Here is a 25,031-nt window from a genome sequence, read left to right as displayed (position 1 = left end):
CTGCGTGAGCGTGGTCCATGCGGGAAGGGCTCGCTCCTTGTGCATCACCTCCTTCCCAGGAAACGTGTCAGGATGGGCTTCCAGTCCCACTGCAGAGGTCCAGCATCCCCTGAAAACCTCTGTCAATGGGCACACGGTGATTTTGGAGTGTCCAGTTTGGGGTGCTAGAGCGATCCAGGCAGCAGGATGTGGGGGATTGGGGGGATTGTGAGGCAGTTTAGGAGGTGCTCAAGAGGTGGGAAGTGGGAGTTACTGGTGTGCACTGGATGCTCCGTGCCTGCTTCTTCCAAACCAGGGATGAAAAGATTGGGATGAAAAAGGACCAGCACAAAACCAACCCAATGGATTTTCACTTCACCTGAAGTCCTCAATCAGTTCAATATTTGGGCCCATCAGGACTCCTCCCTCTTCCTGTGTTTTAACAGGAAAAAAACCTCAGTTTTCCCCCGGAACTCACAATTTTTTTTCTGTTTCAGATTGACTCCAAGCTGCACCCATCCAGAGCTGATTTGTGGGGTTCATAGTCCTGTTCCACTCCCTTTCTGAATTTCCCTCCCAGTTCCCATATCCCAGGACCTTCTCTATCCACACCCCTCCTGCATTTTGGGGACCGTGGTGTCCCCCAGCTCCTGGCTGTGGCGGTGGTGACATCCTGACTGCCAGTGACAGGTGAGCCCATCCTGCAGCTGCTGGGTCTGGTGGGGCTTCGGCTCCTTTGGGGATCAGTGATGTTTTTCACTCCTGTTTTGACATTTCCCTTTCCAGTGCTGAGAAGCCACCGGGGAAGTATTTTTGGGGAACTGGAGCAGCAGCAGGTGCCTGTCTGCAGGTAGAGGGGAAAGGGACCATCTTGGTGTTCTTATGGAAGATGCATCTGTGTTTTCTAGATGAACACAACATTGGCATGTATAACTCCAGCAGATGACACCTGGATTTGAGGATTTTCATATCAGAGCTGGGCAGAACTACCAAAAACTCGCACGTGACCTGTGCCCCCAGCTGAGGGGCCCTTGGCTGAGCCCCAGGGACACATCTGGAGCGTCCCCAGCTGAGGGGCCCTTGGCTGAGCCCCAGGGACACATCTGGAGCCAACACCGGCTCCCAAAACCTTGTGAAAACTCCTGATGCCTTCTGCAAACAGCAGTGGCACCTGCAGCAGGAGTATGGCTTCTCCATCCAGTGCAGGACCATAATCTGGACAGCAGAAACTCCCATGTTGGAGCATCCTAGAGCTCCCAAAATCATTGTTCCCAGGGGTCCTGGCTAGTTGGGAGCCGTGAGCAGCAAGTGCAGCGAGTGCAGCTGCTTGGTGCCACCACCACCAAATCCTCCCAGTGCCCGGCTGCCATTGTCACACCCAAGATAACCCCAAATCTGGGAGGCGTTCCCATTCCACACTCCAAATTATTTAAATTTCCTTCTTTCAAAGGAAAAAAAAAAAGTGCAGATTCTGGGAAGGAGCTCCATTCCTCTGCAGGAGCACCCAGGAGGACCAGCCACGTGTTGCACGGTCATGCGAGCGCCGGGGTGGAGGGGATTAGGGTGTCACCCAAAACGTGCGTGGCTGTCGCTTGAAAAGGGCCAAAACAGAGCTTTTTCCAGAGAAAGTGTTCCAAGAAAGCGGTTTTGGGCGAGGAACGCCTGGATGGCATGTGGCCTCACTCTCCCCGACACTGGGAGCGGGCTGTGGACAAACAGCTCCTTGAATTGGATTTCATGGGAAATTAAAGGCATGAAGAGACCTGTCACAAGAATTAAATCTGAACTGGAGCCAGACAGCTTCAAACAGATGTTGGGCTTCAGCAGGAGAATATTCCTTTGTTTTACTTGGCGTTTTCCCATACGGAAAAGGAACATCTGTTCCAGTGTGTTCACAGTGCTCCAGAGCTGAGACGGGATGGGATTATCCCTGCCAGAGGAGAAGGAACTGGTCACCAAACCCTGCTGGCCTCACTGCTCTTGGGAGAGAGGGTGAGACCAGTGATGTGTTGCTCCAGTCTTGGGTGGACCCGCTGGATCTGTCGTGGTTGAACGGATCATAGGATCAATACATCCATCACGCCTGCAGCAATACAGCTGGATGAAAATGCTGAATTCAGAGTGGTTTTCCATGGAAAATGGGTCCTTCTGGGTTTTATTTGTCCACTGGGAGGTGCTTCTACAGGAGGCATTCCTGCCCATGGCAGGGGATTGGAACAAACTAGTCTTTAAGGTCCCTTCCAACCTAACCATTCCATGATTCTAGAAGAGGAAAACTCTGGGGTTTGTCTTTGTTGCAGACAAAAACTGGATATCCAGTGTGTTTCCATTTGGGATGATGTGACAAGAAGGTCTGGTAGCCCCAACTGCTCTGTTTCGGACAAATTTTTGATGATGTTTTCTATGATTTAACTTGTCCTCAGAGCTGGAAGGTGAAATGGAGCTGGTCAGCCTGGGGTGTTGGAGGCTTAGGACGCTCCCCAGCAGTGTTTGGCTCCCTGGAAGTAACTAAAGGGGCTCCAAGAGAGCTGGAGAGGGAGTTGGGACAAGGGATGGAGGGACAGGACAAGGGGGAATGGATTCCCACTGACAGAGGGCAGGGTTAGATGGGATATTGGGAGGAAGTTTTTCCCCGTGAGGGTGGTGAGGCCCAGGCACAGGTTGCCCAGAGAAGCTGTGGTTGCCCCTGGATCCCTGGAAGTGTCCAAGGCCAGGTTGGACGGGGCTTGGAGCAACATGGGATAATGGAAGGTGTCCCTGCTCATGGCAGGGGGGTGGAATTGGGTGATCTGTAAGGTCCTTTCCAACCCAAACCATTTTGTGACTCCATGATTTTCCAGTTATGAGATTTCACTTTTCAAACTTGCACCAAAGCCCCACAATTTTACAGCCAGAGGCCCCAGTTTTTCCCATGAGAAATGAGGTGCTGCCGCTGCCACTGTTTCTTCACGAGGTGCATCCCAACCACATCCAGGGAAGAGGAAAAGGTCAGGGAGGGAATGACATCCCACAGAGTGTTGGCAGCAGAGGGAAGGGGTAGCGTGTTGTGCAGAGGTGGGACAGCTGGATCCTGCCTTAGTGAGAGGCACAAAACAGCTGGAAGAGGGGACAGGGTGCCCGTGGGGTCCCCGTGGAGGCACAGCCGGGCGGGAGAGCTGGGAGCAGCCGGGGGAATGATGGAGCTGGGGCTGGAAATGAGCAGCTGCATCCTTGGTAAATCACGTTCACCATCATTGCTGCCTGTTCCCAGAGGGAAACAAAGCTCGGGAAGTGCCTGGTGTCTGCTGGCTGGGGATGGTCCAGGTGAGGAATTACCACAGAGCTGTGCTTGGGGTGGAACTGGCTGCCCCATCCCTGGAAGTGTTTGAGGCCAGACTGGACAGGCCTTGGAGCAATCTGGTCTAGGGGAAGGTGTCCGTGCCCGTGGCAGAGGGGTGGGACTGGGTGGTTTTTAAGGTCTCTCCCAATCCAAACCATTCCCCGATTCCGTGAGAAGGTTTCAAACCTTTGAGAGCCGAACCCCCCAGGCTGCAGCCCTTGTGGAGTTTATTGCCCGGAGCTGGCGAACACCTCGTTAAGGGCTCGTTGGGAGCAAACTCCTGGGAGTGCTGGCCCTGGGCGCGGGAGCATCTGGGGGCCAGCTTGGAGCTTTCCCGGCCGGTTTTTGGATGTGGGGTTACTTCTGTCACCTCCTCCCGATTGCTTAATTGCAGCCACCTCCCCCCTCCCTCGGCCCCCCTGCTCCGGCTGGCCAGGCACTAATTGAAAAGCCTAATGAGGTCCCAGGGGTCTCCTGCAGAGATGAAGCTAATTAAGGGCTCCACCACGAACACCGAGGTTTCCTCAGACCTCTTTTTCGGGGGCCGGGGGGGAGAGTGCACCAGATGTCCTGTTCTCCCGCTCTGCGTGCCCAGGGCTCCTGCCAAAGCAGCTGGTGCAGAGGCAGTGGCTACACTTAATACATTTTAATTAGGATCATTAAATTCTTCCATTTGCTAATTGTTTCTCCTTTTGATTCTTTATCCTGACCAGATTAGCCCTCTGGGGGAAGGGACAGGATGGGGGATGCAGACGTGTCGGACAAGGTGAGGACTTTATTATCTTGTCACCAGACCTTGGGACAACATGTTAAAACACCCCAATTAGTGTAGATTAAGGCCAGATTTGTGTGTCCAGCCTGTTCCTGGTGGCTATTCTTAGAAAGAGTCATCCCCAAAAAGTGAGATTCCACAAGGATTCATGAGAATAGACAGCACCAGTCCAGGAACCCCCGAAACGCTGCTGAGTTGGGATGTAGAGTTGTTGTTCAGGTGATAACACACTCAGGTGACTTTTGGGGTGTCCTGTGCAGGGCCAGGAGTTGGACTTGATGGTCACTGTGGATCCTTTCAACCCTGGATATTCCAAGATCCCATGACACAGGACCAGCTGCCGTCTCATGTTGGCTCAGGCTGTGTGGGGAGGGATGAGAGGTGAGGTGAGGTCACTGGTCCTGTTTATCCTGTTTTATCCCAGGAGAAGTGTTGGATCCTGGTGTGAGCCACCCGGCTCTGGGCTGATGTCAGCCTCATCCATGGTATTTGGGGCAGAATAACGTTCCCAGAGGCATTGTTGTAAATCCAGAGGAACTTGGCCTCCTCTCAGTCACTCTTGACTTCCAGGGGATGATTGAAAGCTGGGCATGAGAAACAGCCTCGATTCTCTGTTTAAATCCCAAAAAAGAGTTGGGCCAACTGTTCTGGTCTCCTTGGAAAGGCTGGCATGGGCAGAGCTGAGCAGCAGGGATTGTTGGAATGTGTTGAATTGAATTGAGATTCCCCAGAGATTGGGTTAAAAAAAGAGAGAAGAAAATCAACCACATCATCCGCGATGCTCCAAGGCAGGATTATGCCCCCGTTGTTCCTCCATCACTGTGTGGGACTCGGTTTCCATGTGATGTTTTTCCTCTTTTAGGGTTAAGTGGAGTGACTGGAGAAGCTAATGGATCCGTGAAGGATTGTGATTCCTTCTGGAGACAGGTGAGACTTTGCTGCGGGATGTGCCGTGTGATGGATGAGACACCACGGAATAGTGAGTTAAACACCAACAGGTTCATCCTGGGGGCAGATGAAGGCAAAAAAGATGGATATTTAGTCTAGAGATGGGAGATGTAACAGCCTGAACCAAAAGCTCTCAGAAGAAAGGAGCAAACAGCCCTGGGTGCCCGGAGGCAGCCACAGCCGATTTCTGGCCGCCGCTGGGAATCCTTGGGAATCGCTGCTGTTGTGCTCGGCCAGGCCAAAAAGAAAAACAGCGGGTTATCCAAAAAATTAAGTAATATCTGAAAAGTAACAAGTTATCAAAAAATCCCCCCAAAACTCAGGTTATCAAAAAATGAAATAATATCCAAAAAATAACAGGTTCTTAAAAAATAACAGGTTATCCAAAAAATAACAGGTTTTCCGAAAACACGTTATCTGAAGCAGTCCTGAACCAAAGGACAGGAAACCTGCCCCGATTTCCCAACTGCCGCCCCCACAGCCTCCCCCACTCCAGGTCCGGGAGGGCACCCCCAGCGCCCCGCTGCTCACAGCTCCCAGCCGTGGGCTCTCCAGGCCTGGGAACAGACCCCAAACCGGCGGGTTTTACCCCAAAAAGCCGCTCTGACCCCGCGCTGGGGGGAGGAGCTGCAGCCGGGCTGGCTCCGCCAGGGGGCGCCAAGCCCTTCCCGCCGTGACCCCGGGCTCTTTAAGGCCCGCCCCCGCCGGCACAAGCCACACCCCTATCGACACAGACCACGCCCCGATCACACAGCCCCGCCCCTAACCACGCCCCCACAAAACTACGGTCCTCTCAGCAAGCCCCACCCCCGCTCCGCCTCAGTCCCGCCCCCACTTCTCCTTAAGCCCCGCCCAGACCCTCAGCTCTGCCCCGTCGGCACAAGCCCCGCCCCTTGTCCCTCAGCCCCGCCCATCTCTCCAGGCACCGCCCCGTGCCCCCAGCCCCGCCCCCGCGCGGCCAGTCTCGTTCCCTCCCTCCCCCGCCCGCCCCACTCTCGCGAGATCCGCGCCCGGCAGCGGCCGCCGTGAGGGGCCCGCCCGCCATGGAGGGGCCGCGCCCGGCGCTGCCGCTGCTCCTGCTGCTGCTGCTCGGGCTCCGCGCCACCGGTGAGCCCGCCAGGGGCGCTGGTAGGGGCGGGAGGGGCAGCGAAGCCCTTGGGCTGGGGGGGCTCTGGCACCGCGCTCCGTTTGCGGGGGTTCCTCTGCCCTGGGGCCGCTGCTGGGAGGGGGCCGGGAGGGGCTCCCCGGGGTCCGCCCGTCCCCCTCTCGTAGTCCCCTCTCCCCCGGTTCCCCCTTTCCCCCTGGGGCTCCCCTCGCCTTCCCTCCCCAGCTCCCACTTGCCCTCGTGGGTTCCCCCCTCCCCGCTTGGGTTTCCCCGTCGGCCTGTGGAGTTTCCCTCTCCCTCTCGGGGGATTTCCCCCTCACCGGATCTCAGTTCCCCCGGTGCTGACTGTGCCCCCCGTGTTTCCACACAGCACAGGGGCAGCAGGCGGAGAACGGCAACAATTCCCCAGCCAACGGGGCACCGCAGCAGCCTGAAGCGGGAGCGGCAGGAGGAGGCGGCCAGGGGCACGGAGGGAACGGCCAGGCGGGAGCGTCCACACTTAGCGAAAAGGAGCAAGAGAATGCGGCCAACGGGAACGAAGGGCAGCAATCCCAGCCCCAAACGGGCACGAGCAGCGTAACAGAGACAGATGAGAACCAGGAGGCCAATGAACACCCGAACACAAATGTGCCTGGACAGGGCAGCGATGAAGAGAAGAAGAAGAAGGAGGAGGAGAATGAGTCACAGAACAATCCAGGCCAAGGCAACGGCACGGGGGATGGCCAGGACAGCACAGGCACCAATGGGGCTGGTGGAGGCAACGGTGGAGGTGGAGAGGGACAGAGCAACGGAGGCCAAGTCGGCAGCACTGGCAACCAGGCCAGCAGCTCAGGCAACAGCATCAGTGACCAGGGCGACGGCACCCAGACCCAGAGCAGCGACCCCCAGACCCAGAGCAACGGCCAGCAGAACCAGGAGAACAACGACAGCAACAGTGACAAGAACAATGGCCAGGGTGGTGGCAACAACAACAGCCAAGATGACAAGGACAGTCCCAAGAACGAGACCAGCAGCCAGGCCAGCAGTAACAAAAATGGGGCTGATGCCCAGCCTGAGAGTGACAAGAGCGAGGACAACAACAAGAGCAGCGAAAAAACAAATGAGGACAATACCCAGAGCAACAACAAGGACCAGAGCACCAACCAGGGCAGCAGTGACGGGAACAAGGATGGCAAGGATGAGGGCACCAACCCCACAAACAAGAACACCAGCCAGGACGGAAGTGACAAGCAGCAGGCCCAGAGCCAGGGCAGTGCTGGTGAGAACCACAGCAGTGCTGGTGACAGCCAGGGCAGCGATGGTGCCAAGCAGCCCAGCAGCCAGGACAATCAGAACTCCCAGGTGGACCAAAACCGCCCCTCACAATCATCTTCCTCCACTGCGGACGGCGACGGCTTTTTGGGCAACGAAGAGACCCCCGAAGAGGAAAACACTGAGACCGAGGAGAGCAGGGACACCTCCTTTGATCGGGAGAGAGGCAAGAGTGTTCCCTCCGTGCCCAGGGCCCGCTCGGAGAGCAGCCACTTCTTTGCCTACCTGGTGACCACGGCCGTCATCGTGGCCGCCCTGTACGTGGCCTATCACAACAAACGCAAGGTGAGTGCCCTGCTCCAACCCCTCCACATTCCCCTGAGGACTGGGATTGGAACCCACTCAGTCCTTTCCCCTCCCCCTGACTGGTTTCTCACCAGTATTTCCCAGTGTGGTTCACGTTCATGTGGCAGGACAGCAGTGTGAGGAGCAGGGTGGGGATTGTAACCAGGAAAGGACCCCTGTGGAAACTGGGTGATCTCAGCTCTGCTGCTGATTTTTGGTTGAAAGGTGAAAACACAAAGGGTTGTGAAATCCCCACTCACTGACAGTTTTCTACAGCAGGCTGCACGAGATTGGGGTTGTTTTTCCTCACAAAGCTGGTTTTGAGGGAGGAGAAAGGAAACAAATTCTTACTGTTTTTCCTTGTTGAGCAAACCTCATTATCCATCTTACCTGGGGTCAGGTACTGATATTTATTTATTTCAAGTGCCTTTTCACAGGAAATGGGGTCATAGGAGCAGGTGAGTGAAAAACCACAGGCAAGCCTGTGTTGGAAGGGAGATAAAGCAGCTCCCCCACTCACCCTGTCCCTGTTTTTCTCTCTCCAAAGATCATTGCTTTTGCCCTGGAAGGAAAAAGATCAAAAACTGGTCGACGGCCCAAATCTGGTGATTACCAGAGACTGGATCAAAAGGTGAGACCAACTCAAAGCAGGGACTGTGTCCCCCAAGGCTGGGGGAAGGTTGGGGTGCCTGCTGTGTGTTGGAAATACAAAATATCGGCCCTTTGCATTAGAAATGGTCCCAAAGCCCTGAGTCAGTCAGTTTTGGAAAGCAGATTTTGGTCAAAGAACAGGGTTTTACCAGGAAATGGAAACAAAGGTACTGAGAAATGCAGGCAGAGCTGACCCAGCTGAACAGGGCAGAGGTGGGAGAGTCTCGAGCTCTGTTGTACTGAAAGTTTGTGCCTGTCACCAGTGAGTGAGTGAGTGAAGGGTAGGATTTGTGAGGGAAGGGTAGGATTTGTGGAGAAATCCCTTCCTTCTTCCCCTTGAAACCTTTTTCACCTCTTGTCCTTCAAGGCAGATGTTATTTTCTGCCATGGGAAGAGGAAAGGGAAGCAAATTAAGACAAGAGCTAGTGTTTGCTTTGGGAGCTCATCAACCCTCTCCAGCCCCAAGATCTGGGCAGAGCAGCAAAGCAATTCCGAGCTTTCAAGTAATTTAAACCTTTCCTTTTGCCTTTCCAGATCTAAGGTCCTCCTTGGACATTCAATGGGATGACAAGAGCCAGCGATGGGAATGCTGTGCTGCCACGGTCAGATTTCAGTCCTCAGGAAGGAGGGGAAACATTTTTTTGTTTTGCACCTGCACCTTGATAAAGCCTCTCACTTTCCTAAATTTCTCCTTTCCCAGCTGCCTTGTTTTCCCCTTGGGCATCTGGCTGCAGGAAAAGCCAGTGCCAGCATTCCCAGAACTTGTGTGTCCCAATGCAATGGAATTTGCCATCTGCTGGACTGACCCCTCCTCTTGGGGAGGAAATTAAGGATCTGCTGTGCAAAGAGCCATGGGATTGTCCCCTTGCCTGGGCATAGAGCTGCTGTGGTCACCTCCTCCTGCTCCATCCGTTGGGTTTGGATGCTCAGGTTGGGACCGTGGTGATTGCACTTATTTGGAATTGACCCACCACGGACCCAGATTTGGGGCTTCTCTCCCTGATTGAGACAGTTTTCCAGTTTCACGCCTAGATTCCCTTTTTCACGCACATCTTTGGCTGTTTTGGGGTAGTTTTTGGGGTGTAGCTCCAACCCTTCATGCTCCACGCGGGTATTTTTCCTCCCAGTCCTCCCAGCTGAGCTGTTTGCACTGGAGGTGCTGGTTGTGGTGTGGTGCTGTGCAGGAGGGGGTCAGGCTGGGAAAGCTCCATGCCCAGTCAGTGTTGCTGTAGCAGGAGCCACTTGGGGAGGTTGTGATTGTTTCCTCTCCCTCCTCAAACACAGGAAGGAGGGAATGTAAATACCTGAGACGTATGGGATGAGTGAAGCTTCCAGTCCCTCAGCCTGCTCTCCTGGTTCTGTTGGACTGGTGCTGGTTGGATCAAGGGCTGCCAGAGGTGTCGGTGCCCCACCTGTGAGGTGGGTTTTATTCCTGCAGTTCTGCTCCCAGGAGGTTTGTTGAAGCTGGGACATCTCTGGAGAGGGCACAAAGTGCCTGCCAGGCTTTTGCTTTGAATTTTTCCAATATGGGCAGAAAAAATTGGATTTGAGGAATTCAGAGCTCCTCACATGGGTCCCCACCTGCGCCTGGAGCCGATGCCAACCGTGTGCCAGTCCCCTACTTGCTCACTGACTGCACAGGAATGATCCCAGGGGGTTAACTTTCCTCGTGGGGGGAATGGGAATGGCCTTTTTCCAGCCTTCCCAGGGTTGGGAAGAATTGGTTACCTGCCCTTTGGTCAGCTTGGACAAGGGCAAAGCCTTTTCCTGGTCACTGTGAAAGCTGCAGCTCTAGTTTGGATTTCCTAATGGCTCATTCCAAGAGGGGAGAGGGGGCTTGACCCTCTCCAAACTCAAAAATCCTCCTCCATTCCCTTTTTGCCAGCTGTTGACAAGCACAAGGGGTGGAAGAGGGTCCTCTTGGCTTTAAAGAGTTCTCAGGGTTTCCCTGGGAAACTTCTCAGATGCTGAAAGTACTTCAGGAGCTGTTTGGGAGAACGGGAGGGGGAGGTGGAGGGAAGGGAAGGGAAACAGGGCTGGGAATGTAACCCTTGGGAAGAAGGGTGAGAACTCCTGCACCAAGCCTCCCTGCTCCAGGGATGCCATGGGATCAGCCAGGCTCACTGGGGGTCTCGTTTAGGGCAGGGTGTGGGGAGGGGGCACTGACTGTTGGCTGGTGACAGCAGGGGGACAAACTCTATTCCAACGTGTGGAATTCCGTGTGTTCCCGGGCTGCTCCAGCCAGGATTTTTGGAGTGTGTGTGCTTTTTGGAGTGTGTGTGCTCTGTGCCTGCTTTGTCCTTTTTTTTTTTTTTAAATTGAGTAATAATTTAGAAAGGGGTTTTTTTTCACCATCTACTCGCTGCTCTATCCTGGGAGCTGTTTCAAATCCTCTCTTGCTCCAGGCTGTGGGAATCCCACCCTAGTGCCAGCAGGGGAGGGAATATTTTGGACCTCAAACATCCTGATCCCAGGCTGGACTGAGCACGAGCTCGTTAGGGTAATGAGGATGTACCTCACAGCTCCAGGAAGCACCAAAATCTCCCCCCTCAGCAATTCCCAGGGCCATCGTGTTGTACCAACAGCCCAGGCTGTCCAAAACCTCTGGGAATTGCTCCCAGTTTGTTGAGTTTTATGGTATTTATTTTATGCAAATGTTCCAAAGGGATCAAGGTACACAGAACCTTTTCCCTTTGGACACACACATTTTCCATGGGTGGTGTCTGTTGGTACAGAGGGTTTTTTGCCAAATATTTCTGCTTTTTAGGCTTGAACCAGCACATGATTTGTTTTCTGCTGCAGTGAAATGCACCTTGCTTGGAAGGATCAGAATTTTTATAGTTCTTTGTACTGTTTTTTTGATTTTCTGTGTGGTGAAGTCAATAAATGGATTAAAAAAGACCCAAAACACTGAGTTTTCACTTCTCTCTTGGTTTTGTTTTTCTGGTGTTCTTTGCATGGTTTCTGCTGGCAGCTGGCGCCGAAGTGCAGGTTGGTTCCTCTTTATGCAAAACCTGGACTGACTGATAAAAACAGCCCTTTTTTTGGAGCTGTTTGTGCTCAGGGCTCCATGTGCAGCCGGAAGGAGCCCAGACAGGCCCAGCCCAGAGCGGATTTGAAGCTTCCAGTCTGCTTAACCCTGCCCAATGTCGCCCAGTTCCGCCGAGGGGGTGGCAGGAGGTCAGGTCCCAAGAGGAGATTAAACTGCTCTGAACAGAGCTTAGCCCCAAGCTCTCCTCTTGGATTTCTTCTTTCTCCCCTAGGGAGCCTTGGAGGAGGATCCCAGCACATCCCAGCTCCTTGGAGCAGCAGAAACTGGGAGAGACTGGAAAAAAGAGACCCCAGTGGTGCAGCTTCTGCTGCCAACCAGCTGTGGAGAGGGGAAGAGAGGGTGCCATGATCCACAGTGGATTATAAGGGCACCTCTGGGGAGTGTTTCCTGCAGTGAATGGAAAAAAAACTTCCTCCTTTCACCCACTTTTTTCCTAAGAGGAGGAAATTCCCTGGTCCCAGTCTCTCCGATCCTGGCCTGGCAGTGGTGCTGAGGCTGGGCTGGGAACAGGGAAGGCCACTGGTTTTCTTGGGAATGGGGTTGCTGAGAGCTTTGGGGAGAAAAAAAGGTGGAAAATGAAAATGAAAATTCCCATGGGGATGTGGGGTTGAGTGCTGGGCCAAGCCTTGCTACAAGGGCCTCAAAGCACCACTCTGCTCCATGTCCTTAGGGTGATTTCCCAAAAAACACTGAATTATGCTTCAAGAACTCGCTGAACTCCTTGCCTGCTGCCACCCTGATTTGAGAGGGCTGGAAAGGTCTCGAAACATTTAACTCTGACAGGCAGAGCTGGTGTGGTGGGAAGGAACAGCCTCTCAGGTCCCCGAGGGCAGGAAGTGGCAGGAGCACCCCGGGGTGCGGTGAGTGCCAGCTGGGGTCATGTTGGGGTGACTGCCCAGGATTCAGGGCAGGAGTGGAAATACTGTGAAATAAAATCAGAAATACTTTGCCAACTCAGAGCCCTGGGTTGGGCTCTGCTTATCGGGGCTGGGTTGCTGAGATTCTGATACAGGTGGTTTAGCAGAGAGGCCTGGAGGGTGGAGGGGGTGGAGGATGTTTAATGCACCAGAAACTGGGCGAAACTGGACACTGAGGTGAGAGCTGGGGTTGGGTCTGTGCCCTTCAACCCCCCTGCTCCTGTGCCAGCTGCGACAGGAGGGTGGAACCAGGGGGGGATTGGGCTCTGCTACCAGGGAACAAGAGGAAATGGCCTCAAGTTGTGCCAGGGGAGGTTTAGGTTGGATATTGGGAAAACTCCATCATGGGAAGGGCTGTCCAGCTGTGGCACAGCTGCCCAGGGCAGGGGTGGAGTCCCCATCCCTGGAGGGATTTAAGAGCCATGTGCATGTGGCACTTGGGGACATGAGTTAGTGGTGGCCTTGGCAGTGCTCTGATGATCTCAGGGGTTTTTTCCCACCTAAATGATTCCATGATTCTGTGAAACGCTCCTGGATCCACTCCCTGACCTCCAGCCTGGATCCCAAGTGAACCCAACATGCAAACTGAAAACCACCCTCGGGTTTATTTTATCTGATCTTTTTTTGTTTAAAGCTTTGAATCTTGCGTGGCCTCATGAGCAAACACCTGAACCTGTGCTGATCTCACAGCAGGTATTTTCCTTATGGGTAGGGCACCAGCCAAACAAACACATGAGTTTTAACTCTCCAAGACAAAATTCCATAGTCTGGGGAGGTTTGTTTGGATTAAAAACCCATCGAAATGAGCGAGATGGCATTTGCAAGGTCAGAGCTCTTTGGGGTGAGAAAATCAGGGGGAGAAGCAAGTTTGGGCCCCCTCAGAGCTGTGGAAGCCATGGGGGTGCTGCTGGGGAGGGCTCGGGTGTCACTGCACCATCCTGTGCCTAAATTGGAGGTTTCTGCTCTGCAGAGGGTCCCAGGTAAGATGTTCCCCTTGGCTTGTTAAACGCTCCCCCTGGTAGCTCTGGTGCTTCCAGATTGAGCCACTCACCTTCCCAGAGGATTTTTTGGTTGGTTTTCATGTGACTTGTCCCTTTCTCTTCATGCGTGACAGGGAACAACCTGCTGCTCATCATTCCTTGGGCTTTTCCCCCTCAGGATCCCTTTGCCCCGGGCCCTGAGGAGGGCAGGGGTCCCCAGCAGGTTGGGGGTGGAGTAGGACCTTCCCTTGACCCCTCGTAGGTGCCCCCGGCCTGGCACAAAACGTTCCCTCCCTGTTCATGTGGGTCAGGGGACAGTGGAGGGGCAGGTGATGGTCCCCTCCCTGCAGGACCCTGCAGGACCCTGCAGGGGCTGAGGAAGGACACACAGCCTGTGGGGTGAAAAGGAAGGACAGGGACATTGGCTGTGCCCTGGCCTTGCTTTGTCCTACCTTTTTTGCCAAAAGGAAACTTTTCTGGCTGGCGTTGGTGCATCAGGAGCTCTCCCTTATCTGGACAGCAGGTGAACATCACAGCTGTCCAAGGAGAGGTGGGGAGTAGTTAGAGCTTCCATCTGGATCACACTCAGTCTCTGCCTTTGTGCTGTCACATTCCACAGAATCACAGAATGTGCTGAGTTGGAAGAGACCCACAAGGATCACTGAGTCCAACCCTCAGCCCTGCACAGGCCCATCCCCAAGAGTCACCCCCTGTGCCCCAGACGATCATCTAAACCCTCCCTGAGCTCTGGCAGCCTTGGGGCTGTGCCCACTGCCCTGGGGAGCCTGGGCAGTGCCCAACCAGCCTCTGGGGGAAGAACCTTTGCCTGAGATCCAACCTGACCCTGCCCTGGCACAGCTCCAGCCGTTCCCTGGGTGCTCTCCCTGGTCCCCCCAGAGCAGAGCTCAGTCCCTGCCCTCCTCTGCCCCTGCCCAGGGAGTTGGAACTGCACTGAGGTCTCCCCTCAGTCTCCTCTTCTCCAGCTGAACACACCAAGTGCCCTCAGTGTCCTCACACGGCTTCCAATCAAGGCCCTTCCCCATCCTCGTGGCCCCCTTTGGACATTCTCTAATGGCTCAATCTCTCCCTTCCATTGTGTCCCCCCAAACTACCCCAGTGTTGCAGGTGAGGCCGCCCCAGGGCAGAGGAGAGCGGAACAATCCCCTCCCTGACCCGGCCGGCCATGCTGGGCATGATGCCCCCAGGACAGGGTTGGCCCTCCTGGCTGCCAGGGCACTGCTGACTCGTATTCGACTCATATTCAACTTTCCACACCCACCCCTGGTTGAATTTTCCCCCAAGAAGCCTGTGGGCAGAATGGCCACTGTGAGCTCCCTTGGGTCTGCTCCCTTGGGGTCCTTGGGCCCTGTGGGCCTGTACCCCCCCAGCCAAGAATTGTGGAATAGGTTGGGTTGGGAGACACCTTACAGACAACCCAGTTCCATCCCTTGCCATAGGCAGGGACACCTTCCACTATCCCAGGTTGCTCCAAGCCCCGTCCAGCCTGGCCTTGGACACTTCCAGGGATCCAGGGGCAGCCACAGCTTCTCTGGGCACCCTGTGCCAGGGCCTCACCACCCTCATGGGGAAAAACTTCCTCCCAATATCCCATCTAACCCTGCCCTCTGTCAGTGGGAATCCATTCCCCCTTGTCCTGTCCCTCCATCCCTTGTCCCAAGTCCCCCTCCAGCTCTTGGAGCCCCTTTAGGCACTAGAAGGGGCTCTTAGCTCTCCCTGGAGCCTTCTCCTCTCCAGGTGAACCCCCCCAGCTCTCCCAGCCTGGCTCCAGAGCAGAGGGGCTCCAGCCCTCAGAGCATCTCCGTGGCCTCCTCTGGACTTGCTCCAGCAGCTCCATGTCCCTCTCATGTTGGGTCCCAGAGCTGGAGGTGGGATCTCACCTGAGTGGGGCACAGGGGCAGGAAACCCCTGCCCACACTGTGGGTGCCCAGAGCAGCCTCCCAGGACCTTTCCTGGGGCATCCCTGGCTGTCCCCACTCCCTGGCAGTGACAGGAATGCCCCAGGGGATGGTTCTGGGTGGTTTCTGGGATCTGGCTGTTTGCAGAGCTCACACTCTCTGCTGGTCTCGACCTGTCGCTGAATTACCAGTTTGCTCAGTGATCTAATCCTCTTTGCTGGATCAGCCTTCAAGCCTATTTCCAGGGCTCCTTTCCAGCATGGTCACACTATTCCCTGCTAAGGAACCATCTCTGGGTTTTATTTTTCCCCTACTCCATCACCAGCTCACAGCCACGCTTCTCCCAGTCCTGCTCCCAGGGGTTTGCTGTCCCAAGTGTCACCATGATGAGATTTAAAGTCACCTTTTATGGATTCATCTCTATCCATGTAGTGTCTGGGAGGAATATTTTCTCCCAGTGATGTCCTGTATCATGGCAAACAGTGTGATTTCAGCCCCAGTAGTCCAAAGGGTGCAAGCCACTGGGAGAAATTGGGACACTGGGAGTGACTGGGGCTCTGCTCTGAAGGAGGAACACACGTAGGGATGGTGGGAGGCTGGGACAGGAGGGTTTGCAGTGAGCAAGGAGGCTTCAAAATTGCTGAAAGCATCAAAAAAGAGGGATGGAGCGTAAAAGAATTGGGATGGAGGGTTTTGGTGGGAAGCTGGGGAGTGACGAATGGCCCAAAGAGGTACCAAAATCCACAATTAAACCAGATTTGTAGTGGCAGCAGCTTTAAACCTTGCGCTGTGCCTGTCCAGTTCTGCCCAAATCAAGCAAAAAGGGGAAATTCTCATCCAGCAGCTGCATTACCTGAACAAAGATGTTTCTGGGGATTTTGGGGAGCACTGGGCTCTTCTCCCAGTACCGAATCTGGAAAATCTGTGTCAGTCTCACAAGCTTTGAGTCGCAGCCCAAGGTGGAGATGATGCTCTCAAAGGCCTTGCCATGCTCACAGCAGAGCCCTGCAACGACGGGGCCACCTCAGGGTGTCATGGAGGGTGGGGGACCAGGAGGTGGGAGATGGGGATGGTTGGGCTTTGGGAAATCATGAAATTGTTTGGGTTGGAAAAGCCCTCTAAGATCGAGTCCAACTGTGTTGACAGTGGCCAAAGCCCAGCTTGGCCTCATGTCCTCACTGGGACATACTGGGGTGTCCCTTCAGATGGGGAGGTGGGCTCCAAACTCCCACAGGCCCCAGGCTGAGCCCCAGGTGCTCCTTTGGGAAGCCTGGGAGCAGATCCTGCTCAGCTGAGTGACGTAGCTCTGGTGTCCTCTCTGTCACCTGGGAGTGGGATGGCACCTGTGAGGCAGAGGGTGGGAGGGGAGCACAGCACCCCAGGCTCAGGCAGGAGAGAAAAAAAGGAGGATTTTATCCTCCAAGGGGATGGTGGGGATGAGAGGGATGGGAGATGGAAACACCAGGAGCACCCGGGTGATCCTACACTGCCTGCCTTACCCTCTCCAAGTCTTTCCCCTCCCACTTCCAGAGAATTCTTCTTCCCATGGCTGAGAATGGGGAAAACAGCCTCATCCAGCTTCCCCAGCCTTATTGCCCATCCCTGCCCACTCTAAGGATGTGACAGGGAGGTAAATCCACATGGGCCACTGGTTTTCCTCGGGTTCCCCATTTACAGCCTCTCTGTCATTATTCCTCCCCAAAACTGAGCAGTATAAGCCCCCAGCAATGGGGCTCTCCTTTCTCCTTCCCGTTCCCTTCCCCCTCACGTCACCCAGCCCTGCTGACCCATCACGAGGCACAAATCCCAGGATCATTATCACTATTTTATTTATTTATTTCCAGCCTCTTGTGCTTCCCTTCCAACCAGACAGGACTTTGACACTGTTCCCAAGCTTTTCCCAGGTGACAGAAGGACTTTTGTACTGCTCAAGGAGCAGCTGCTTGTGCCATCGATGCCTTGGGGCGACGGGGGAAGAGCAGCCCCCAAACACTGGGAATGTCGGGGCGTGGGGGTCCTGCTGCCCCCAGAAATGATTTTGGAAGCACTGGACAGCCCACAAGTACCATTGCTCTCAAAACAGCTCTGGGGGCTGCAGGTGAAGGTGGGTGTTTGCTGGGGGATGCAGGTGGAGGTTGATGCTCTTCTCATGCTCCACTGGTGGGATCCAGCAGCTCTGGGTGCTTGATGCTGTTACCTGCTGGTGCTGCCTGTTTTGGGGTTACCGTGACTTCTCTCCTGGCCATGGCTCTGTGGGGCAGCTCTTGGGGACCCTCTTCATGGCCAGAGACAAGCACTGGATGTGGTGGTGGAAGGGGATGCGTTTCAGGTGGGTGAGGTGCCAGACAATCTGGCTGGGAATGGGAATGGCATCTTCCTGGATTGAAATCCTTGGCTTTGCACAGAGATGGATCTGCTACAGGTGTGTGACAGCGGAGAATGCGGAGGTGGAGGTGATGTGGTGGCCAGTGGGGAGTCCCTGATGATGGGACAGCAGGTGTTAGTTTCCCTTCTTGGCATTGGTGGCCTCCAAGCTTTTCTTCAGCCTCACCAAGTCAACGTAGAGGTTGCGCTTGAGGATGCTGCTGGCGCAGATGATGGCTCCTTGCAGGGCTCCCATGAAGCCACCCAGGCACAAATCCTGCCCTGGAAGGAGGGAGCAGTGGCCACAGTCCCCCTGTGAGCAGCCCTCGCTCCCCATTCTATCCCAGCCGACCACAAATGCTGGTTTGGGCATCACCTTCCCCACCTTCCAGCTGCCCCCACACCATCCCTGGGGTCTGAACCCACAACTCCCTCCCTGTTTGACCCCTTCCTTCACCCCAGCAGGAAAAGGGCCTCATCCTGCCCCATTCTGCACTGGGCAAGGAGACAACCCCACAGAGCTGGAGGAGCACAGCCCTTTCCTCCTCCCCTTGGGACTGTGGAACTCCACTTTTCCAGCAGCCCTTCCACTGCTCCACAGCACTGCAGTGGCTCTTCCCTTCAGGATCGGAGGTTTTCTGCCCCCACACCCCGCTCCCCCAGAGCTGTCCCCATCTGAGGACACTGCTGGCCCTGTCACCTGTCAGGTAGAGGTTGGGGACAGCCGTCTGTGCCCGCACAGCAGCCACGACCTCGGCCTGCAGGCGGGGGATGCTGTGGTCGGTGCCGTACAACTCCCCACGGGGGCTGCCGATGTAGTGCTGGTTGGTTAGGGGTGTCCCGCCCGAGAGGTACTCAACCTGCAGGGGTAGGGGAACAGGGTGGTCTGCAGGGTACCAGGACAGTGGGGGGAAGTCCTGTGCTCCAGAAAGCTGTTTTTGGGGGGTACGGGCTGAGATGAGTTCCCTCGCAGACCCTTGGGTGGTGGTTCTGCCCAGCTTTGGTTCTGAAGGACCATCCTGGGACAGTTGTCCAGGTCTGCCCAGGTTGGACAGGGCTCGGAGCAACCTCATCTAGTGGAACGTGTGTCTGCCCATGCAGGGGGTCGAACGGGATGAGCTTTAAAGTCCCTTCCCACCCAAAGCACTCCATGGTTCCAGGATCACTCACCCCCGCACTGTGAGGAGGCAGCAGTGATGGGTTAGTGAGATGCTGGAGCTCACGTCCAGCAGGTTCAGCCCCAGCTCCAGTGTTGGGTGTGTAGAGGGGACCCAGAGAGGAGCTGGAGGACCCCTGACACCCAAGTTTAGGACCTCCAAACCCCGAGTTTCCTCACCCTGCCCTCAATGCGGGGGTAGAGCTTGTAGACAGTCTGCATGACAGCGTCCACAAAGGTCTTCTTCAAGTCCTCGTAGTCATCACCCCTCTTGTGGACCTGCTTGTCCTTCCACTCCTCAAACCACTCGTACCTGGCGAAGGTGACAATGGCCAGCGTGGATTTACCTGCGGGAAGACAAGGATGGGGCACTTATCCTTCTGCCCACACTCACCCCACTCTGCTGCCCCAAACCCTCCCCACCCAAACCCAGGGGATGTCCCCAGGTCTTTGGGGTTCCGTGTCCTTCATCCAGGTATCTCAAAGGCTGCACTCCATGAGCCACCTGCTCAGCAGCTTTGACCATAGATAGCTGAGCAGAAACTCCTTGCTGGATGTCACCAAACCCCAACAAGAGTTTTGGAGCCCCTCACAAACATTTGTGGTTGGGCTTCAGCCTCACCTGGGTGTCTCATTTCCCAGGTGGGGTCCTTGGAGGAGGGGCAGGTGACAAAGAGGAAAGGTATGTTCTTGGCAGCTTCTTCTCTGGATGAATCCAGGTAGCTCTTCATGCTGCAGGGAGATGCAAGGGTCAAGGTGGGGTTCGGTGCACACCTTTGCCTGAATCCTCATTACACCTGAATCCCTGTTTTCTGAGTCACTGCCCAGGAATTCATCTCCTTATGCTCAATGAAGCAGGTCCATCCAAGGTGAAGCCAAACCTACATTCCATCCAAGTCACTCCCTGGGTACACGAAGTAGTTGGTGGGCTCCAGCCCCAGCTCTTCCCTTGAGCCGTTGAGGCCGATGAAGACGGTGAGACAGCCCTCGCCGTGGGCCACCAAGCGCAGCTGGGACTGGATCTCTGCCACAGGGAGAGAAACAGGGCAATCAGTCTTTTCTGGGGAAAATCAGGCTTTTCTAGGATCCTCTGCTATGAAGTGGTTTCTCCAATCCTGACCCCCTCCCACCAAACCCTGCCCTTCCCACCCACCCACCCGTCCCCATTCCCACCCAAGTGTGCCCCTTCCACCCAGTTGTGCCTCTTCCACCCATCCACGCCCTCTTCCTACCCACCTGTTCCCCCTTCCCACACACCCACCCAACCATCTCCATTCCTGCTGGTGCCCCTTCCATCCAGTTGTGCCCCTTCCCATCCACCCCGTCCCCTTCCACCCCACCATCCCACTATGCCCCCATCCATGCCCCTTCCACCCACCCTTGCCCCTTCCAGCAGATTTTTTGGCAGCTCTAAACCCAACTTCAGGTGGACATTCCACCAGCTTCCACAAATTTCAAGGCCCTACACTGTGCTTTTTAGGGAATCCTCACACCCAACCAGGACTTTGCTAACTACGGCCAATTCTGGCTGATTAATTTAGGCCTAATTAAAACCCCCGTGAAGAAATGAGTGGCCAGGGCCGTGTTTTTAGGGCTGTGGCACAGGAACAATTTAACGTTAAATCAAACGTTAATTGATAAATCCGCTTTGGGATGAAGCTTAGGACAGGATTAACGCTGTAACCCTGCCAGGGCCCGGTACCTGGCAGGGCCTGCGCCTCCGGTGGCAGCAGCTTCTCGTAGGTGTTGAATATCCCGGCGTCCGAAATGACTATGGGAGCGTAGATGTTCACCAGATCTTGGCCTTTTTTGACACTCACACCTGGGAGGGAAAATCCAGAGCGGGAGGAGCGGTGCTGGTGAAGGGACCCCCCGCACCGGGGAGCGACCCCGCGCCCCGTCCCGCGCCGGTGCTCACCGCAGGCTCTGCCCTGGGAGTCCAGCAGGATCCTCTCCACTGGTGCCTTCCCAAACACGTTGCCTCCGGCTTTCCGGATCACGGAAATGGTGTGGAAGGCGATTTCCCCGGAACCGCCTTTGGGGTACCACGCACCGCGGAGGAAGTGGTTCACCAGGATGCTGTGCAAGGAGAAGCTGACCTTGGAGGGGATCACACCTGGGAAAAGGGGCAGCCAAGGTGGGTTTGGGCCAAATCACGGGTTTGGGGCTTATCCTAAAGGGTTTAGCATGAGGAACACCATAGACATGACACTGGGAAGAAGGAGGGATGCAGGTGAGGAACTTGGAGGAGCGGGGAGGACGTTGGGCACGGGCGTCCCCGTGGCAAAGCCTGCGGTCACCAACCCAACCAAGTCGTGGCGGACCATGAGCAAAGCCCTGGGCGATGGGATGGAGGCAAGGGGGAGGTTCGGGGGTTCCAAGTGGGGACATTCCCTTGTACAGGACCGATGCTGCCCTACTGGGAAGGTGAAGGACGTGGAGGGAACGAGATGGAGACGAGCAACAGGGACACGTGGATAACCCACCGGTGACTTGGGGACAAGGATACTGGTGGAGCACCCACCACGCAGCAGCCCTCCCCCACACACCTCCCGAGGGCATGGAAAAAAGGGGTTTCTTGCCTTTTTTTTTGTTTGTTTCTAAAGGGTTTGACGCCACCTTGGAGCCTCCTGGTCACCTACCATAGGTGGGGAAGAGGTAGCTGAGGACAGCCCGGAGCTCGGGGTTGGGGGTCAGACCCTCCACCACCTCCTTGAGGCTGCGCGAGGCCATGCGGGAGAAGGAGCAGACGCGCGGGAGGAGCCCGGACCAGCACAGGAGCCTTGCCAGGAACTGCGGGAGCATCTTCAGGATGCTTATCAGCACGACCCCACGGCTGGTGCTCTGCAGGGGGAGCGCGGGGTCAGCGGGGCCATGCTTGGGACACACCCCAACGTACTTTTTTCCCCTTAAATTCACTGCTGGGCATCCTGGGGAGCTGTGGACAAGGGGAGCGCTGGCTCCCCAAAGAAGCTTCCCCCCCAAAAATCTCCCTTCAAAAAAGCTCCCCCTAAAAAAGCTCCCTATAAAAACTCCCCCAAAAAAGCTCTCCCCAGTCAGAAAAACTCTGCTCAAAAGCTCCCCCATAAAACTCCTCCAGAAAGGTCCTCCCAAAAAACTCCCCCAGAAAGCTCCATAAAAAAAGGTCCCTCAAAAAATGTCCCCCCAGAAAATCTCCCCAAAAAGATCTGTGACGCTGGGGTTTTGAGGCAGGAAAGGGTGACTTTGGATGTGTTCCCCAACACTTTTGGGACAAGGCCATTATTCCCTGGGGGTGCCCAATATCTGGGTGCCAGGGGGTTTCCCCTCTTTGTGTGATCCTCCAGATCCAAACCCCCTTGTTTTATCCCACTTGGATGCTCCTCTACCTTCACCAGCCGCTGGAACTCATCGATGGCCGCAGCTTCCCCGGGAAACTGCTCCTTCAGCTTCTGGAAATATTCCTGCTCCCCAGAATGGATGTGGTAGGTCCTGCCATCACCCTGGGGGTCCCCCAAAACCACGGCATCGTAGACGGTCGGGAGCCGGGCCCACTCCAGCTGCCCATCCGTCAGCTGGTCCACCAGGAACCGCATCAGGGAGCTCTCCTGCATCTCCCCCACGTAGTGGATCCCTAAAAAAGACATTTTACCGGTTTTGTCCTCTTTTTTTCTTTATTTTTTCCTTTTTCTTCTTTTCTTTTCCCACTCCAGGATGCACCGAATGCACCTCTTGTTTATCCATCCCCTCCCCATCAACTCCATGTGGAAGGGAAAGGTAAAATCTGGGATACACTTGAGGTGAACAGTGCTCGCCATCACATTTTTATTTGGGAATCTGGGGAATTTTGTTACATTTTGGTATTTTTCCTGTTTTTTTCCACCCTGGGATGCACAGGACCCTCCTCTTGTTTTTCCATCCCCACCTCTGCAGCTCCCTATGGAAGGGAAAGGGAAAATCCGGGATACACCTGCCTCCCACTTGGGGTGGATGCTGCTTGCCGTGGTGTTTTTAATTGGGAATTTTGTTACACATCGTGATTTTTCATCTCTGCTGTAAATAATTAATCCTGGAGCTCTGGGAATACATAGAGCTGGACTTTGCCTCACTGCAAGGAGTTTTCCAGGGAGGTGCCAAGTTTGTCCTAAGGTGATATTCCTGGTGCTGAGAGTTACATAGGGGCTGGATATGGGGAATTCAGGGGGGTTGGTGTCCTTCAGCCAGAGAATTTTGGGGTGAAGAGCAGGCTTGTCTCACACAGGGTGGGTGCTGGGGCCCCCTTATCTGACCCCCAGTGGGTGTGATTCCCACCCCGAGTGTGTCCCAGCCCCCTCCTTTGGATCTGGGGGGGAATTTGGAGCCCCAAATCATACCGGTGTCAAACTCGAAGCCCTTCTCGGTGAAGGTGTGGCAGCAGCCCCCCAGCTTCCCGTGCTGCTCCAGCACCAGCACCCGCTGGCCGGTCTTGGCCAGGAGTGCGGCCGCCGCCAGCCCCCCCACGCCGCTGCCCACCACGATGGCATCGAGCTGCGGGGGCACCTTCTCTGCCGAGAACACTGCGGGGACAGCGGGGGTGTCAGCAAGGGGGGCACCCCTGGGGCACGGGGCACCCCCAAAACCACGGCGAGGGGGTGGCACCCAGGGGGTGATGCCAGGCTGGGGGGTGTCACCCTCGGGGGGTCACACTGACACAGGGGTGACTCCGACGTTGGGGGGACAATGCCATGTTGGGGGTCTTCAGACTGACCCCACCCGGGGGGAGCAGTGCCACCCTGGGGGGGTCATACTGACACGGGGGGGGACTCCAACGGTGGGGCGATGACAATGCCACACTGAGGGGTGTCAGACTGACACGGGGGGTGACACCACCCGGGGGGACAATGCTACCCTGGGGGGTCATACTAACATAGGGGGGGACTCCGGCGCTGGGGGACAATGCCACCCTGAGGGGTTTCAGAGTGACAGAGGGAGTGACCCCACCCGGGGGAGGACAATGCCATCACCCTGGGGGGGGTGTCCTACTGACAGAGGGGGGGACTCCACATGGGGGGGGGACAATGCCACCCTGGGTGGCATTTTCAGACTGACACGGGGGGCTGACGCCACCCGGGGGGGGGACAATAATAACGCCTTGGGGCGTTGATGCTGCCCCAGGTGGAGATGCTGCCCCGGGGGGCCACGACAGCCCGGGGGGTGATTCCGCTCCAGTGGCAATGCCGGGGCGATTAATGCTACCCCGGCGGGTGACACCGCCCTGAGGGGCCAATGCTGTCCCCGGGGTCGATGCCCGCCGGGGGTCCCGTACCTGTCTTGACGACGCTCCTCCGCACAGCCTTGTCGGTGACGAGCGGCCCCGGCGGGCGGCGGCTGTCGGCGGCGAAGGGATTGCGGCCGCCCGAGACTTGCGGGAACAGGAGGAAGAGGACCGGGATGAGGAAGAGGGGGAGGAGGACGAGGAGAAGGAGGGGGACGAGATAGAGCAGCACCTGCAGCCACATGTTGCTGAGCCGTCCGGCGGAGCGGGAGCCGGGAACGGCGGGAATGGGAATAACAGGGGCGAGGGGGACAAGGCCGATAAGGACGGTGGAAAAGGGGCACGGCACCGGCGCTGGGCGGGAGGACCGCGGGAGGGGCGGGCGTTGGCACTGGGAACTGGGAGCCGGAACCGAGTCACGGAACCGGGTACTGGGGGCGGGCACTGGGATTCCTGGAGCTGGAACCAGGAAGCAGGCAGTGGCTGCTGCGAGCTGGCACCGGGAGCTGTCACAGGGCACTGGGAGCTGCAAGCAGGACGGAGGCACTAGGCACTGGGCACTGGGAGCCGGCACTGGGAGCTGGGAGCCAGCACTGGGATATGGAGTCACAGGGTCACTTGGAGTTGTCACAGGGCACTGGGAGCTGGGTCTGGGAACTGGCACTGGGCACTAGGAGATGGGAAGGGGGCACTGGGAGCTGACACCGGGAGCTGGTAGTGGGATACTGGGAGTTGGGAGTGGCACTGAGAGCTCGGACCGAGCACTGGGAGCTGAGACTGGGTACTGGTCCCGGGGACTGGCCACCCCTGCCCCAGCGCCTGTAGCCCCGCCCCACTGTCCCCAGTCCCCGCCCCTCGATCAGAGTCCCGCCCCCTGTGCATGGCCCCGCCCCCATCATAGCCCCGCCCTCTGGTCCCGCCCGTCTCCGTTCCCGCGCTCTGGCCCTCGCGCGCCCCCGTCACCGCCCCGCGCGGTGCACGCCGGGAGTTGTAGTCCCCGTCTCTCCCAGCGAGCGGCGGCGGGGACTCCAGCTCCCGGCGTG

At 56.2% G+C, this 25,031-nt stretch overlaps 2 protein-coding genes across 3 annotated transcripts; one reads left to right on the top strand and one right to left on the bottom strand.

The window, feature by feature from the left end:
* Positions 1-5,996: 5,996 nt before the first annotated feature.
* On the top strand, positions 5,997-11,278 carry TGOLN2 (trans-golgi network protein 2). Its single transcript, XM_064637779.1, has 4 exons — positions 5,997-6,125; positions 6,494-7,719; positions 8,267-8,350; positions 8,905-11,278. Exons 1-4 carry the CDS (start codon positions 6,062-6,064, stop codon positions 8,908-8,910), a joined length of 1,380 nt encoding a protein of 459 aa, XP_064493849.1. The 5' UTR covers positions 5,997-6,061; the 3' UTR covers positions 8,911-11,278.
* Positions 11,279-17,047: 5,769 nt separating this feature from the next.
* On the bottom strand, positions 17,048-24,370 carry LOC135403589 (all-trans-retinol 13,14-reductase-like). 2 transcript variants are annotated; one of them, XM_064637738.1, is made up of 11 exons: positions 24,040-24,370; positions 23,108-23,290; positions 22,124-22,368; positions 21,398-21,599; positions 20,674-20,871; positions 20,458-20,577; positions 19,641-19,779; positions 19,378-19,487; positions 18,936-19,102; positions 18,300-18,459; positions 17,048-17,881 (listed from the first exon to the last, which is right to left on the bottom strand). In XM_064637738.1, exons 1-11 carry the CDS (start codon positions 24,230-24,232, stop codon positions 17,736-17,738), a joined length of 1,863 nt encoding a protein of 620 aa, XP_064493808.1. In that variant the 5' UTR covers positions 24,233-24,370; the 3' UTR covers positions 17,048-17,735. The 2 variants fall into 2 exon arrangements, with proteins under 2 accessions (XP_064493808.1, XP_064493809.1); XM_064637739.1 differs by lacking the exon at positions 23,108-23,290 and having other exon boundaries at positions 24,040-24,369.
* Between the last annotated feature and the right edge of the window lie 661 nt (positions 24,371-25,031).

Source organism: Pseudopipra pipra, chromosome 28 (genome assembly GCF_036250125.1).
Source record: "Pseudopipra pipra isolate bDixPip1 chromosome 28, bDixPip1.hap1, whole genome shotgun sequence".
In the NCBI taxonomy this organism is placed as follows: domain Eukaryota; kingdom Metazoa; phylum Chordata; class Aves; order Passeriformes; family Pipridae; genus Pseudopipra; species Pseudopipra pipra.
Note: the sequence above shows the minus strand (reverse complement) of the source record. Positions and strands in the feature narration are given on the sequence as shown.

Excerpts from the sequence above, each read along its gene's own strand:
- LOC135403589 (XM_064637738.1), bottom strand. The coding sequence starts at position 24,232 with ATGTGGCTGCAGGTGCTGCTCTATCTCGTCCCCCTCCTTCTCCTCGTC. Across the intron at positions 19,103-19,377 it reads CTGGGAAATGAGACACCCAG|GTAAATCCACGCTGGCCATT; the intron begins GTGAGGCTGAAG and ends GTCTTCCCGCAG. Across the intron at positions 18,460-18,935 it reads ACCCCCGCATTGAGGGCAGG|GTTGAGTACCTCTCGGGCGG; the intron begins GTGAGGAAACTC and ends CTACCCCTGCAG.
- TGOLN2 (XM_064637779.1), top strand. The coding sequence starts at position 6,062 with ATGGAGGGGCCGCGCCCGGCGCTGCCGCTGCTCCTGCTGCTGCTGCTC. Across the intron at positions 6,126-6,493 it reads GCTCGGGCTCCGCGCCACCG|CACAGGGGCAGCAGGCGGAG; the intron begins GTGAGCCCGCCA and ends GTTTCCACACAG. Across the intron at positions 7,720-8,266 it reads CCTATCACAACAAACGCAAG|ATCATTGCTTTTGCCCTGGA; the intron begins GTGAGTGCCCTG and ends CTCTCTCCAAAG.